The sequence below is a fragment of the Budorcas taxicolor genome, chromosome 13 (assembly GCF_023091745.1).
Source record: "Budorcas taxicolor isolate Tak-1 chromosome 13, Takin1.1, whole genome shotgun sequence".
Classification (NCBI taxonomy): Eukaryota; Metazoa; Chordata; class Mammalia; order Artiodactyla; family Bovidae; genus Budorcas; species Budorcas taxicolor.
Genome location: NC_068922.1, coordinates 61,992,010 through 62,007,211, shown reverse-complemented (window position 1 = coordinate 62,007,211; position 15,202 = coordinate 61,992,010). Strand labels below are relative to the sequence as shown.

The 15,202-nt window shown below is 46.1% G+C and overlaps 2 protein-coding genes across 2 annotated transcripts in view; both read right to left on the bottom strand.

The window, feature by feature from the left end:
* EFCAB8 (EF-hand calcium binding domain 8) overlaps nucleotides 1-4,814 on the bottom strand; it is a 46,567-nt gene extending 41,753 nt beyond the window's left edge. The window contains exons 1-2 of the mRNA XM_052650444.1: nucleotides 4,746-4,814; nucleotides 1,813-1,981 (exon numbers count right to left, since the gene is read on the bottom strand). Coding sequence (XP_052506404.1) covers nucleotides 1,813-1,981; nucleotides 4,746-4,814 — 238 coding nt within the window. The remainder of the gene's footprint in view (nucleotides 1-1,812; nucleotides 1,982-4,745) is intronic.
* A 10,146-nt stretch (nucleotides 4,815-14,960) lies between these two features.
* The window catches only part of MAPRE1 (microtubule associated protein RP/EB family member 1), a 29,518-nt gene continuing 29,276 nt past the window's right edge, over nucleotides 14,961-15,202 (bottom strand). The window contains exon 9 of the mRNA XM_052650617.1: nucleotides 14,961-15,202. The gene's annotated coding sequence lies outside the window, so the exon portion shown is untranslated.

Here is a 15,202-nt window from a genome sequence, read left to right as displayed (position 1 = left end):
CGCCAAACACCAACACCCAAAGAGCTCAGATGAGGAAGCATCTCAGCTTCAGATCAGACTCAAACAGTCCCTCGTCAGCCTCACTCTGCTCTTTATAAACAGGCCGTTTGTTACCCTTCCTGCCCACATCACAGTGTGACTGTCAGCATTGGTGCTCCGAGTCTACTGGATAGAAATAAAGATGCCTTAAAGAACTCCAGTAGCAATAATAAGTAAACTTTATGTGTATTTTCCCAAGGGGAAAATTTAAGCTCTGAAGAGGAAAAAAAACTTATGTACCAAGATGTTCTTCACAATGTTATTTAAACTTGGTAAAAAGCTAAAAGTTGGAGACTTCCCTGATGGTCCAGTAGTGAAGAATCCTTCTTGCAATGCAGGGGACATGGGTTCAGTCCCTGGTCAGGGAACTAATATCCCACGTGTCATAAGCTCATGCACTGCGACTACTGAGGCTGTGTGCTCCAGGATCTGCACAGCACTAGAGGGTCCGTGCACCGCCAGGAAAGATCCCGTATGATGCAACAGAGACACCAAGAGCCACAACAAACACACAAATGTTTAAAAAAAACTAAATGTTTCATTTAGGGAAATGGCTTAGTCAACCAGTGGAGCCCTTGCATTCACTGCTAATGATGGTTCAGCAGATCACAAAACATATGAAAAAAAAAAAAAAAAACCCTTAAGAAATTAACATTAAGAGAAAAAGGAGGGTGTGAAATTAAAGTATGGTTACAGACATGTGAAAACACACGCAGTCATCTGGGACAAAGAGACGGAAGGTGACGGCAGACCTCCCAGCGTCCGTGCCCCGCTGAATGTGGTGGAACCTATGGCCTGCTTCTGACCCACAGAGGACGGCAAAGGAGACAGGATGTGCGGGACTGTGTGTGCAGGACTACGTGATGGCAGCACGCCTCAGGCTGGCTTTCCTACCTCCCTGCCTGGCTTGAGTGTTGAAGCCAGCCTTGCTGGTGAGTCCCAGAGGGCCACCAACCGGGCAGCTCTAAGAGCTGAAGACAGTCGCCCTCCAATGGCCAGGACAAACGGAGAGCCCTTAGTCCTGTAGCTTCAAGAAACTGAATTCTGCATCAACTTAGGAGTGGATCTCTCACAAGGACTACCCTGGTGGTTCAGTGGCTAAGACTCCACACCTCCCAAGGCAGGGGGCCTGGGTTCGATCCCTGGTCAGAGAACTGGATCCCACATGTCCCAACTAAAGCTCTCACGTGCTGCAGTTGAGCGTTCACATGCCACAGCTAAAGATCCCAAATGCTGCAACTAAGACCCAGTACAGCCTAATAAATAAATACATATTTTTTTTAAAAAAGAAGTGAATCCTTCCTAGTCAAGCCTAGTTGATACTGCAGCCCCAGCTGACTACTTGGTCACAGCCTGGTGAGACCCTGAGCAGAGGAGCTAGCTAAACTCTGCCCAGACTCCTGACCCACTGAAATGGTGAGATAGTGAACGTGTGTTGATTTAAGCTGTGAATTTTGTAGAAATACCGTTACACAGCAATAGACAGCAAGCCATGCATATGAAATTGTTCAGTTGCAAACATGCTGAAATGCTGACAGTGGTTATGTAAGTGTCTGGATTAGGGGTATTTTTCCCTCGGTCCCAAATAGCCTCTAGTGGGCTTACAATACTTACAGAGCATATGATGAAAAGTTTTAAAGGACATACGGGATGCAAAAATGCTTATGCAGCCTGCAGCATCCACCCAGGCCGGGTCCCGGGTCCCACCAGAGGCCAGAGGCGGGGCCCATGACTGTGCAGAGGCCAGAGGCGGGGCCCATGACTCAGCCTCACCTCCAGTCGAGTTGACCTCGCTCTGAAATGTCTTCTCCATCTCAGCTAGGTTTGCCTCAGTGAACAGCTGAGATTCATATTGGAAGTCAGACGTCTGGCTAACAGAGATGGATGGTGTTGGGGAGCTGAGAACCTCTTTGTTCTTCCCGGGTCCACCTGCAAAGGACACCTGGAACACAGATGATGGCAAGAACCAGGCCCTGAGAGGGGTGACTTCCAGAGCTGAACAGTTTTAAGCACATCTATTGAAAGAGAACATCTGTGGGGTACATAGTGTTATGGTGTGTTACTTACTGATGCAAACAACTAGGTCTGAGCCACTTTTAGCCCTAAGAAGTCCAAGGAAGGTCTGACTGCGTCCCCTGACTCTGGGGAGTTAACTGTGGCTCCTCTTTTATAGATGTGCTGTGATTGAGGCTTAGAGGTTAGTGGCCACAGCCAAGATCCCACCTCACACATCACAGGACTCTAATTTATAAGGTGCTTCAGTTTGGTAACTGAAGAGTTCCACATCTTCAGTGGTTGGAATTCAAGACCCCAAGGAGTCCGGCTCCATCTTCTCCAGCTATCACGATCTTGTCTTGACCAGACCAGACACCCCAGGTCAGACCAGATCACCTGCGCACAGAATCCAGCTCACGCAGTCCCCACCTTCAGGGACTCTCAGCTTCTTCCTCCTCCTGCTCACCTTCCCACATCCCCTACCCAGCCTTCCCCCGCCCTCCACGATTCTTCCGCTCTGCAGCCCCTACACGAGACTCATTTTGACACTTAGCACAGTGTTTCAGGTTACTGGAGGCTCGGGTCATCAAAGGCTGCCTCTCCCAGAAGACTCCAGGTGTGGACTATGTGATAACTGTTGTGTGTTGCCCACTGATATACACTGCCTTGGGTGCTGGGTAGTCAAGGAGACATCGGTCCAGAAAGTCAAAAGACAAGCGGAGGTTGGATTGCTCACTCTCCCTATGCCAAGTATACCAACCACAGAGCTCATCCACCTACACATCCAACTGTGAACTTGCCCTCATTCACTCAGGGTCTGTGCACATTTGTTGAGTCCCAGACACTGTGAACACACCAGTGAACAGAGTGGAGACCTGCCTTCATGGAGCCCAGCAGATGAGCTGGTTAATTCTCTCACCAGCCATGCAACCCCCAGATTAGACATCCCAGCACCATCTTTGGCTCCTCCCTCTGCCTCCTTTCATTCTTACTGACCTTCACATTGCTTCTTACTGTAATCCAGTTCCTACATCTAAACCCTCCTCTCCCCTATTCCTGCCCCACCTTAAGCCCTAGCCTTCTGCTGGGACAAGTGTAGTGCCCTTCCCAAACTGGGACCAGAGTTTGTTCTTCCCTTCCAATCCACCGCCCAACACTGGAGCTAATCTTCTTTCTGGACGGCAAGTCTGATCGTGACTTGACCCCAGCTGACGCTTTCCAGATTACTCCCATCATCCCCATCAACTCCTGAGCATGGCACTCAAAGCCCTTGGCCATGCAGCTCTGACCTGTTTCTAGTTTCATTGCACACACCACGGTCCAGGCATACGAACTGCTCTCCACCGCCCCACAATCACAGCCAACATTCCACATCTGCTCTTGTCTTTCCCTCTCTGTGACACAGACCGTCACCTCGAGAGGTGAAGTCCCACCCGTTCTTCAAAGTCTGGCTCAAATGCACCTCCTCCGAGAAGCCCCTCAGTGACTTTCAGGTGGAGTTATCACCGCCACCTCTGTGCTCCCAAATTCTTTGTTCCTATCTGCCATGCATACATGACTCCTGTGCGTGCCTGTCCATACATGTAGCAGCAAGGCATGATGGGAAACATGACGGGAGAGCCCCAGATCCCTGGACTAGGATTCCTCCTGGCTCCCTGCTCCCAGGCTCATTTAGTGTGGGCTTGTTACCTCACTTCTCTGAGCCACAAGTTGCCTTGTCTGCAGAATCTCTCTCCCTAATACCCACCTTGCAGGGTTGTAGTGAGACAAAATGACACCTGAACACACGGGAAGCCCCACCACATGGTATTACACAATCCATGAGAACTGTTATTTCTCTCCATCTCACAGTGAGCTCTTTATTCATTTATTTTTGGCTGCACTGGGTCTTCCCTGCTGCACACGGCCTCTTTGTTTCGGTGCACAGGCGCCTCTCTAGCTGTGGAGCACCAGCTCTAGGGTGCTTGGGCTCAGGAGTTGTGACACGCAGGTTTAGTTACCCCATGACACATGGGATCTTAGTTCCCCGACCAGGGATCCAACCAACCCACATCCCCTGCATTGAAAGGCGGATTCTTAACCACTACACCCCCAGGAAGTACCAAAGTGGGCTCTTCGAAGGCCGGGGCATTTTAAATTTATCTTCATTTAATCTACACTAGTTGTCTCCCTGTTTCCCAGCCCCAAGCACACAATGGACACTGACTACTCATCTGACTTGATAATACTCTGTACAGCCCATCCCACTGTTATCACAACGTGGCTGGACAAAATTAAGTAGAGTCCAAGACTTCCCTGATAGCTCAGCTGGTAAAGAATCAACCTGCAATGCAGAAGACACCGGTTCGATTCCTGGGTCGGGAAGACCCCCTGGAGAAGGAATAGGCTACCCACTCCAGTGTTCTGGCCTGGAGAATCCCATGGACTGTACAGTCTGTGGGGTTGCAAAGAGTCGGGCACGACTGAGCGACTTTCACTTTCAAGTAGTTACTATAAATTGGTGACCTCAGGTTTATTGCATTCGGCCCATGAAGTGCTTCAAAAGGCAAAACCAGCCTACTACAGCTTAGACTTAAGTTATCAACATTTTGTAAATATCTAAGCTTGCAACTCCCAGTGCGGAGGCTGATAACCTGATAATCAACAGACGTGGATGCTGTCTGGCAGCTCTGGAATACCCCTTCCATTATCAACTCTGATGATTTTCTTACCTTTCGAGACAGAGGCTTGTCTCTTAAGTCCTCAGAAGACACAGGTCTTGACCTAGAATAGGGAATCATAGTGGCTTTAACTCTGATCTTTGTAAGAACCATGTGGAGGCTGACCTAGCTGAATCACAGGAGGATGGAAAAGAAGTCAAGGTCAAGGGAGAAGGTGGCTGCCCAGGCCTGTGGACCCCCAACTCGCATATGACAAGCACCCTGCGTCCCACTGGGACTCCTCCAACACAGAGCTTTTCCGGAGCTTATAGCTGCAAGCCTTCTTTCCGCTGATGGGGAGCTGTCTTCCTGATGACCTGAGAGTCCTCAGGTTACTATACTCCTGGCTTCATGCCAGCAGCTTCCTACAGGCAGTCACCCATTTTACAGAAGTAGAAAAGGCTTAGGTCATGCAGGGGTCCAACTGTAATCCACAGATTAGGGAAATAAGGTCGGGGGAAAGCATGTTTCCAGAGGGTCAAAGGTTTCCATTCATCAAAGGTAGGGCAAGGAGAGCTCCTGACCCTCCACAACGGGCACCCACGCCCAGCCCTCGATGTCCTTGGAGACAGGACTTCTTTAGGGAGCTGACAGGACTCCCCTCACGCAGCATGGGGGCAGGTGCAAGTGCCTGGGAAAGGTCTGTTTCATGGAGCTCTGCTCTGAGAATACAAACGGCACACTGCCCTGGGTCAACGGACCTCCACAGAGGGTGGAAGACAGTGTTGTGTTAGGGTTATTAGGAGCATCCATCCACCCCATGAGCAAGTGCCACCAGCAGGAATCAAGGGGGCGCTCCAGGACGGTAGGGGAATGGCAGGGAAGAGATGAGTCCCAGACAGGCTCGGGGGACAGAGCAAATGAACCAGTTTGGCTTGACAAAGTGCTCCTGCGTGGGAGGGGAGGAATGGTGCAAGAGGAAGGAGAAGAAAAATGGAAGCAGGGTCTTAAATACCTTCACCAGGAAGTCTGAACAGGACGCAGGGCAGTTATGAAAACTCACCAGCCTAAGATGTGGGGAGTGAGGAGGAGGAAGACCAGATGACTGTCCAGTGGTGTCCCAACCTAAACCGTGTCTCGGTGACAGCCCAGACATAAGGACCGAAGGGGAGAGAAGAGCCAAAGGAAAGGAGTCTTGGAGGCCAGGAACCAAGTAACTGAGGGAAATGCCAGAAACATTTCCAGGAAAGGAAACAATGGGGGAAAGTGGTTTAATGCACATGATGCTGGGCTATACAGAGATAAAAGACAAGTTCCTAGAAATATGGGGACTGAAAAATGGCTACACTGAGGGGATAGAGAGAGCAGGAAAAACACACAAAAGGCAGGGTGGGTCAACTGGAAGTCTGAGACGCTCCACAGTGAGCCACGGTTAAGGAAGGACGCTGAAGATGGCGATGCAAGGTCACCGGTGAGAAAGCTGCAGAGCTGTACTCACGAGTCCATTTCCGGTAAGAATATTCCATGGAGGTGTTGGCACGTGCCTAGAGAGAGAGCCTGGAAAAATATACTCCAAAGGTAATGGCAGCTATTTCTGGCACGTGAGATCAGAGAGAATGTCTATAGTATAAAACCATGCGTTTCTCTTTATTTTTTTATTCAGAAAAGATTCACGGTAATCTTGAAGATTTATTTAAAGAGTGAATGGTGGGTACAGTTCAGTCATCTGTGAAAGCTCACTGGACAGGAGCGCTGGCGGCAGCGTCATTCACAGCATCGAGAAGCACGGCGGACGCCTCTCCGTAGATGAATGGCTGAATAAGTCAGAGCACCTGCACTCGGGACGCCACCCAAGGAGCCAAAAAGATGAATCAGACCTTCAGCAGACGACCAGGGGGAATTTCCAGGAGATACTCAAAAGAAAAGAGTGCACAGAACGAGGCCAATATTTACAAAAGGATGATGAATGGGTGCGTGCTGATACATAGAATGTACGTGTACACGTACACACATCTGTAAACAGGTCTACCCTTAACAGTTACGGGGCCAAGGGCAAAAGAACAAACCCTGGTCCACACAGCAAGTCGTTACTTAAAATGTTCATAGATTAATATACTGTTAAATAAAATACATTCTCTTCACGTGCCTTTACAAATACTTTTCACAACAACCTGGAAGGCCTCCAGCCCTCTGTCCTGCTGCCCTCTCATTCCTGCTTGCGGCGGCGGGGCTTGTAAATGGTGGCATGTGGACGGCCACCGTCACCCGTACACCCACACATCCCGTGCCTCCACGGCTCCATGACCACCGCAAGCCTAGGCAGGGCTGCCAAGCCATGCACTGAGTGACTTCCCCGGTGGTCCAACGGTTAGGCCTCCGCACACCCAGCTGCAGGGGGCGCAGGTTCCACCCCTGGTTGGAGAACTAAGATCTCATATGCTGCAAGGAACAGCCAAAATATAAAAAGAATTTTTAAAAAAGGTTTTAATGATGCACTAAGGAATAGGCTCCCAGACTCTGGAATCAGGCTCAAAGGGATTTGGGCAGGTAATTCCAGTATTGAGAGCAGTGGAAGAAGAGGGGCAGTGCACCAGCAGGGCTGACCAGCCATCCTCTACCTCCCTCATCTAGTAGAAAGGGACATGGTCAGACAGGGGACAGAGTAGGTTGCCTGGCTCAGGGCAGGGGCCTTTCTGGCCTGGTCTAAGGGGCTCCTGTACTGTTAGTTCACACAGAACTATCAACATAGACACTAGGGTGTTGATATGGATTATGGAGAATAGGGGTCCAGTGTGGCGAAAAAGGTGGGCCAGGAATAAAGGAATACAAAAAGTCTGCACTAACAGAAGGCACATATATCATCCCGTTTATATTAAGAAGGCAAGCATGGGTAGGTATACAGAAAATGACTGTATTTTCTTTTGCTTTAAAGTCTGGGTTAACAAGTTAACTAAAGTCAACATCACTCATGAGGGAGCCAAAGGCCATGCCTCATGGTGTGCTGGACTCTGGACCACTGCTTTTGCGTTATCCCCTACAAACCCATAACCTGACAGTCCCAAACTGAAAGACATTCTACTAAGTAAGTAGGCTTCACTCTTAAAAATCTTAGTGTCATGAAGGAGAAAGATTAAAGCACATTGAAGGTGACTGAAGAGAGGTAACAACTAAAGGCAATGTGTGATCTGAACTGGATCCTAGACTCAGGAAGCAAAAGGTCTCATGGGCATTAGGACCATCAGTGAAATTTAAACATGCCTTTACATTTTTAGGTGATATTGATGTTGTTTCCTGCTTATTAGGAGATCTGGGCAAAGGGGAGTTCTTTATACTATTCTTAAAACTACTTAAAATTTTATTATTTCAAATCTATAAGTTTTATGAGAGAAATATGAGTTTAACCAGAAGAGTGGAGCTGTTTGTGTTCAAGGACTGAGGCCACAAAAGGGAAAAAATACTGGTGGAGGACAATTAATGATACCCAAGAGCAAAGCACAAGAAGCAGAGAAGTACTGGCAGGGAAAGATTTAGCTGGAGAGTTAAGTATCCATGTAGGATGAAAGCAGATGAGAGGAAGCCTGCTCTGAGGGGAAGGCAGCTGGTGTTGGGGTGGGGGGTTTGGTACAAACCTGGAAACAAGAGAGCTTAGAATAGCCACTAGGGGAGCAGGCAGGCAATGGGACAATAACTGGTTTGCTGTTTTTAAGAGTCTGTAGCAGCAGGTGGCTGCAAGTGCAGTAAAGCTGCCCTGGAAATCGAGCTGAGAGAGGCTCAGCTCTCCTGTTTGGCCTTGAGTCTCAGGTATGCAAAGAACTGACTCATCAGAAAAGACCCTGATGCTGGCAAAGATTGAAGGCGGGAGAAGCGGACAACAGAGGACGAGATGGTTGGATGGCATCACCAACTGGATGGACAGGAGTTTGGGCAAGCTCCGGGAGATGGTGAAGGACAGGGAAGCCTGGTGTGCTGCAGCCGATGGGGTGACAGAGCTGGGCACAACTGAACGCCTGACCACTGGCTCTCAGGGCCCCGGGGTCGTGTGAGAGACTAACCCCAGACTCTCACTCACCCTGACCCGATCTGCTCTCCCCAGCTAAGACTGCTCGCTGTATTTAACGGAGGCTTATTGGTGTTCAACTTCCTCCTCGGCTGAGACATCTCGGCAGCCAGCCCCAGGCCCGGAGCGGCTCCTCTGTGAAGTCGCTGTGGAGCTCCGAGGGCCTCCACAGACTGCAGGGCCAGTTGGCCACACTTAGAACCAAGAAAATGAGACAGAATTCCACACGCAGAACACAAAATGGAACATCAGAATCCATCCCACAAACCGTTACCACGCGGCCATTTTTCACCCAATCTGAGACACTCTTGTAAGTGATGAAGTTGGACTGAGAGCAGAGAGTCAACAGGAGCAGCTCCAGTACTTGGAGCCAGGACAAATGTGAGTGGAGGACAATCCACAGGACAAAGGCAGCACAGAGAACCCACCTGCCATGGAAACCATGGAAAACGCCAGCAAGTCTAATGATAAATCCAGAAGGCCAACTGGCCCCCCAGTTGGGGGGACAGTGGAAGGCACAGCAGCCTTCTTAACATGAGGTGCACAAGCTCCAAATCTTCATTTGGCTGCATTGGGTCTTAGTTGCAGCATGCGGGATCTTCACTGCCACTGGTGGGATCTTTTGTTGCAGCATACCAACTCTCCAATCGTGGCTCGAGGGCTCATTATCGTCGCTCGAGGGGTCCAGGAGCTGCAGCACGTAGGCCGAGTTGTTCCGTGGTAGGTGGGATCTTAGTTCCCCAACTAGGGACTGAACCTGTGTGCCCTGCATTGCATGGAGGATTCTTAACCACTGGACCACCAGGGAAATCCCGAGCTCCAAAACAGGAAGGTGACAAGAGAACTGTGTGTGACACGAGGGTCTTATAAACCCAGACTTCAAGGCAGGCCTGGACTTGAGGCAGCACTGTTCAGTCTTGCCCCTGGCCCAATTCAGCAGCATCAGTTGGTCAAAGGTAAATCTCTTGTGGGAGAATTCAACCAGGGACATGGATTACACGCTGAGTCACATTTCATGATCACCTAGATGTTACCAAAATGTTAACTGACCACCAAGCCAAGACCCCCCTCCCCAGATCTTCATCACATAGAAACCACCCACAGACAGAAAAAAATTCCTGCTCCCCTTTCATCAACAGTGAAGACAAAAGATTTAATCATATTGTAAAACATGAGGAGTGCAGTGGTTCAATGAAATGTCATAAAAGATGCAGGTCTTTTAAAGCAGTTTTATTAAACTGGGTATTAATAAACTAGAAGGATTTATTTAAATTTTAAAAAAAAGAAAAAACAGAAACAAAGCTGATGGTGCTACATTTGACTGTTCCCCACTGTTTTTTTGACTTGAACCTTTCATTTTCCAATCCAATGTTATCATTTCTACTTACAGCTGTCCATGTTTATCCACATTTTTTACATGGGTCTAAAACATGCTAGATTCATTCACAATAAAGATCATTTTCCTTCCCAAACAAGAAACATCAGAACAGGGAAATTAATTAAGATGCATTCCATTTTTTAGGTAAGAAAAACTTCAGAAAACCCCTGCCTAAAAAGAATAAAATCATGATAACCAGTAACTCATTTAAAAACAGAAGCAGAAGGGAAGGTGTTGAAGGAAAAAAAAGTCTCCTAGACAAAACCTCAGTACAATACAATCCTGGAGAAAGTTCAAAGTCCTACTCAACGCCTACATGTTGAGGCATCACTCGCCAATGCCAAGGAGACCCTACTCTGCTCCCTAACACTGGAGATGGGATGGGTGCTGCCGGAAGGCTTCAAGGGCACTCAAGGACATGGCTGACTCATCCAGGGAAGGTGGCCCACTCTGCTCAGAAGCAGTACCAACTCTGCTCTCTTCAGCTTTACCACTGCGGGTTTTTAAAATGTCAAAAATTGTATCCTGGGACATCCCTGGGGGTCCAGTGGTTGAGACTCCACATTTCCAATGCAGAGAGCTCAGGTTCAACCCCTGGTCAGGGAACTACGATCCCTCATGATTTAGTGTGACCCCCAGAATTTTTTTTAACTTTAAATAGCTGTATCCTAACATACTTTTTTTTAAAATTCCTTAATAAAGCTAACAAAAGTGAAAACTTGTATCCTCAGCTTTATAAAATGTATAAAAATTTTAAGGTGCAACTTGATGCTAAGGAGAGGCTTTTTCCTTTTCAAAATCAAATAAACAAGACAGAAGCCAGTGACCACTGGGAACTGCAGGGGACCCAGAGGATTAATGAATGTTAAGATTACACCTTCAGTTGAGGCCAACTCCTCAGCTCACATGGCACTTAAAACAATGCTCTTCCCACCACACTCCACCACCAGAGAGAATTCCCAGTTCAGATACCAAAGATTTCAAAATACTACGCATGATTCAAGAAAACAGTAGCTTCTTGGGGTGGTTTAGTACCTACTTACCCACTTCCTCCCAAAAAAGAATGGAAAACAGAAATAACAGAAATTAAGTCAAGAGAGCTACAGATGCTTGGGGAACTTTTTTTAAATAACTTTATTTCATTCAACATAATTGTTTCTTCTCTCCGCCTTTAAAATTAGTAGGGAGGGAGGGGCACACACAGGGGTAAGCTGGGATTCGCCTACAGCTACCTGTAAAAAAAAGTTTATTCCATTCTTCTTGGTAGCGTTTAAATTTCAAAGTAAAAACAGCAGTCATATATAATTACACATATTTAACTCACATTATTTTGTAGAAAAACACATAAAATACAAAAAAAAAAAAAAGGCAGTATCAGGTGAGAAACCTTTAGAATGCAAAAAACCCAGATGACCTTGAGGTACACTGGATCTTAAAAAAATCATTAGAACTACTCCAAAATATATAAATGAGCCCGATCAGGAGAAATATAAAATAAGAATGTGACAAAGTAACTGTGAAGCAAGCAAGAGAGGAAAGAAATCTGAAGGTCACTCAAGATTAGACAAGGATAAACCATGACGGATCTGGTGGGAGCAATACATTTCGATTCCTGCACTAAATGGCAGGCCAGGAATGGCTATATTAGCAAAGCTCTCCCTGCAGCTTCCAGCCTATGGGGGGAGGGTAGGGGCAGGAGAGAGCCAAACTCACGTGTTGAGCCACTTTTTATTTCACCTGTCAACATCTCTTCTTTCAGGGTCAAAAACTTTTATTAAAACACAAAAGGATGTACTCTTTACAAACCATTTCATTGTCAGTGCGAGTTTTTTCAAAATTTCACACACAAAATGTCATTGATGCTGAAAAACACTGTGCTTTTTTTTGAACCAAAATTGTGAAACCTGGCCTCCAGAGGCAACAGTTGCTGGAACTGGGCACTCTCCCACTCTTTCTGGCTCCGGTATCCTGCTGGCTTTTACAGATCTAAGTAATTTTTCCTGGCTCAGAGGGGATCCCAGGGAAACCATCCTCACTCATCTCCTGAGGCAAAGAAAAGCTCTGCAAGACCAGGGATGCAGGGCCCGGAGGAGGACACTGGTCTCAACTCCTGGCCCTTGGCCTCCTGATCACAGCACTTCTTCATTCCTCTTGATAATGGTCAGAAAAGGGCTCCAGTCACATATTCCCTTTATATATTCAGTCCACCCACTTGCATGCTTGAGCCTGGCTTAATTTTATAAAAGTCTACACTGCAGTTTGTGGATCATCCATGAAGGTTGTCTTAGAAACCCATCTTTGTCCCTGCTGGAAACTAGTAAGAGCCATAAAGACAGCTTTGCTAAGACCTACCCTGGTGGACTGACCCTCACTACTAGCTTCCCAAATCTCATTCTCCCACGAGAAGTGAAAATTAAAGACATCAGCAAATACAGTAAATTATTCTTTCTCCTCTTCTTCATACCTGCATCCAGCCTATCCTCACCAATTCCTACAGACTGTGAAAAATATTCAGTCATCCAGGAAGAAGGGAAAAATTTTTTTTAATTTTTAAGTTAAGACATCTTACAGAATTTCAAACTGCTAACAGATCACTGTAATTCTAAGTCTCTCAACACCATTTATGAAGTGCTAGGCTTTGGTGGCTAACTTGCTTTGCTCTTCCTATCATCACAGGATAAAGATCTGCCTCTTTTTTTTCTCATCCTACCCCCAGAAACATGTTCGTGAAGGCTACGTTCATTTTACATTTCAGAACCTCGGAGCCTCCAATTCAGAAGAAATAAAGGTTATTTTAATTTTTTAAATTTCTACATGTATATATACATAGTCCTGGAATAAGGGGCCCAGAATTCCAACTCTAAGGTTAGACCTGCTTATCTAGATAATGAAATTAGTGAAGCAACCTGACCACAACCTCAACAGAAAGCTGTGCACTAGGCTAAGGTAACACTGCTTTCCAACTCAGATTAAGCTAAAAAGGAAACAGACCTTCACAAGTTATAGCTGCTTAACAATCTGGCTGAAGGCATGTGTGGTAATGGTCAAGTTCAGTGTAAAAGCATAGAATTCTTCTTCGGGCTTTTCTTCAGAAAAGGACTCTGCATACTCAAGCCTCACACGTGAAAACTGAGAAAAAAGTAGCAAGTGTCAGAAATAAACATGAACTCATCAGGTTTTAAAACTTTGTAACTGGAACGTATGAATTCAAAACTACAATATAAGCCTGATTTTAAATCAATGGCAACAGTGCCAGACCAGCAAAATGACTGGTGATTCAGAAACACTGACCACAGACAGGCTCAGGTTCAGCTTGGCTCAAAGCAATCACTTCCACTCTGCTGACAGCAGTCAGATCTGGGTCACCCACATACTAGCAAGCTAATCTGATCAAGCTGATCAGGCCTAATGCTGAGGTTTTGTTTGTAGATTCTGCTGAACAATGGTAACCATCAGAAGAAGAGTTCTTCATACCAAATCTCATAAACAATCCTTAAAGAAAAATTTCCCTAGACTTATCTTGGTTATGCCAAAAGGAAACTGCTTCCTTTCCAACACCTTATTATATCCTGAAGAAAACACTTATCTTTAAATCAATGAATCTGAATTATTGAATCACCAAATCTTCATTCAAAAGAAAAAGGTAAAAGGTGTGTTTAGATCATGATTTCACTTGGGGGGAAAAAAGGGATGAAAATGATAGTCTCAAAAGAAAGGAGCTGCACTCATCAATCGTCCAAGCTGGAAAAAAAGAAAAATTAGAACTTGTTACTTATAATTTTACAAAATACTCAAAGCCTTTCTGAAGAATCGCCTGCCTAAATTCTCAGGATTCAAAACCCCTGGCCTAAGCTTTTCTGATTCATAAACTTCAAACTGGGTCTGAAGAACCAAGCAGTGCTTTCTAACACTGTGGTTACCTTTTCTGGTTCTCAGCTTATTCTGATATCAACAAGCACCAGGTGAGGGAGGCACTCCCCACCAGGTGGGGAGACAGTCCCCACTGTCATCCTTGTTTTGCAAGTCAGAACAAGCAATCAATTATTAATAACTAAAAGTCACAAAGGTAAGAGCAATCTACAAGGACTCTAACCTGATACCCCCCTGCCAGTTACATTTGAGCTGGCAGAGATAAATGCTATGACCAAAATTAGCTCTGAAGACTACATTAAACCAGGTCATCTGAAGCACATGGTAAAATGCAGATTTCTAATCACCTAACTTAGAATTTCTGCCAATTGGACTTCAGAAATTTTATGTCAATCAAGTTCCACAGGTGATTCTGAAACCCATCAGTCTTGAGGACCACCAGCATGAGTGAATCCTAAATCCAAATCCAGCCATCTGTTTACCTATCCTGCATACAACATAGGCCTTGCCAAGCAAACCAAGCAGCTTATTCAAGATCACAGCACCCATGACCTAACCTAAATGAGACCCACTTAAAAACTACGTGCCTCAGCCTAAATAGCCAGGCCAATGGACTTACTAGGTCAGAAGTACATACAGTATCAGCTTCACTCTTTCCAAGGTAACTTCTCAGCTGACAATACTCAACACTTTATTCACAAACTCCATGCACTCCTGGATGTATCTTCTTATAGATTATCAACACACATGGTATCCAATTCCTTCTGAAGGTGTAACATTTCAGTGAAGGCATCATACTGCTAACTTCTAGAGGAAGTATGGAAGCAATCCTAGCGAAAGTCATGAAGTTTGGTTTACAAATCATCCCTAACTGTGGTCAGTACCCTAAAGATCATACTGAAAACCACCTTCTGCCCATTTAACTTTATTTCATACTGACAATAGCAGCACACCACCTTCTGAACTCATTTCTTGGAGTACAGAATTTTTAAAGATGATTTCGGATTGTTATAGATTGGCTGTGTTTACTGACTCTGAAACACACTTTCAGGGGAAAAAATAAAACAGTACTGCCCCATGGTATCCACCAAGCTCTGTCCTGTAGATTTTCTCTGAAGGAAACAGCCTGAGGAAGCTTCATGGCATTGAGGCCAAGCTCTGCACTTCTGAAAGCCCTCTCACAGCAACATGAAGTATGAAAACAGCAGGAGGCTTAGAAGTGTA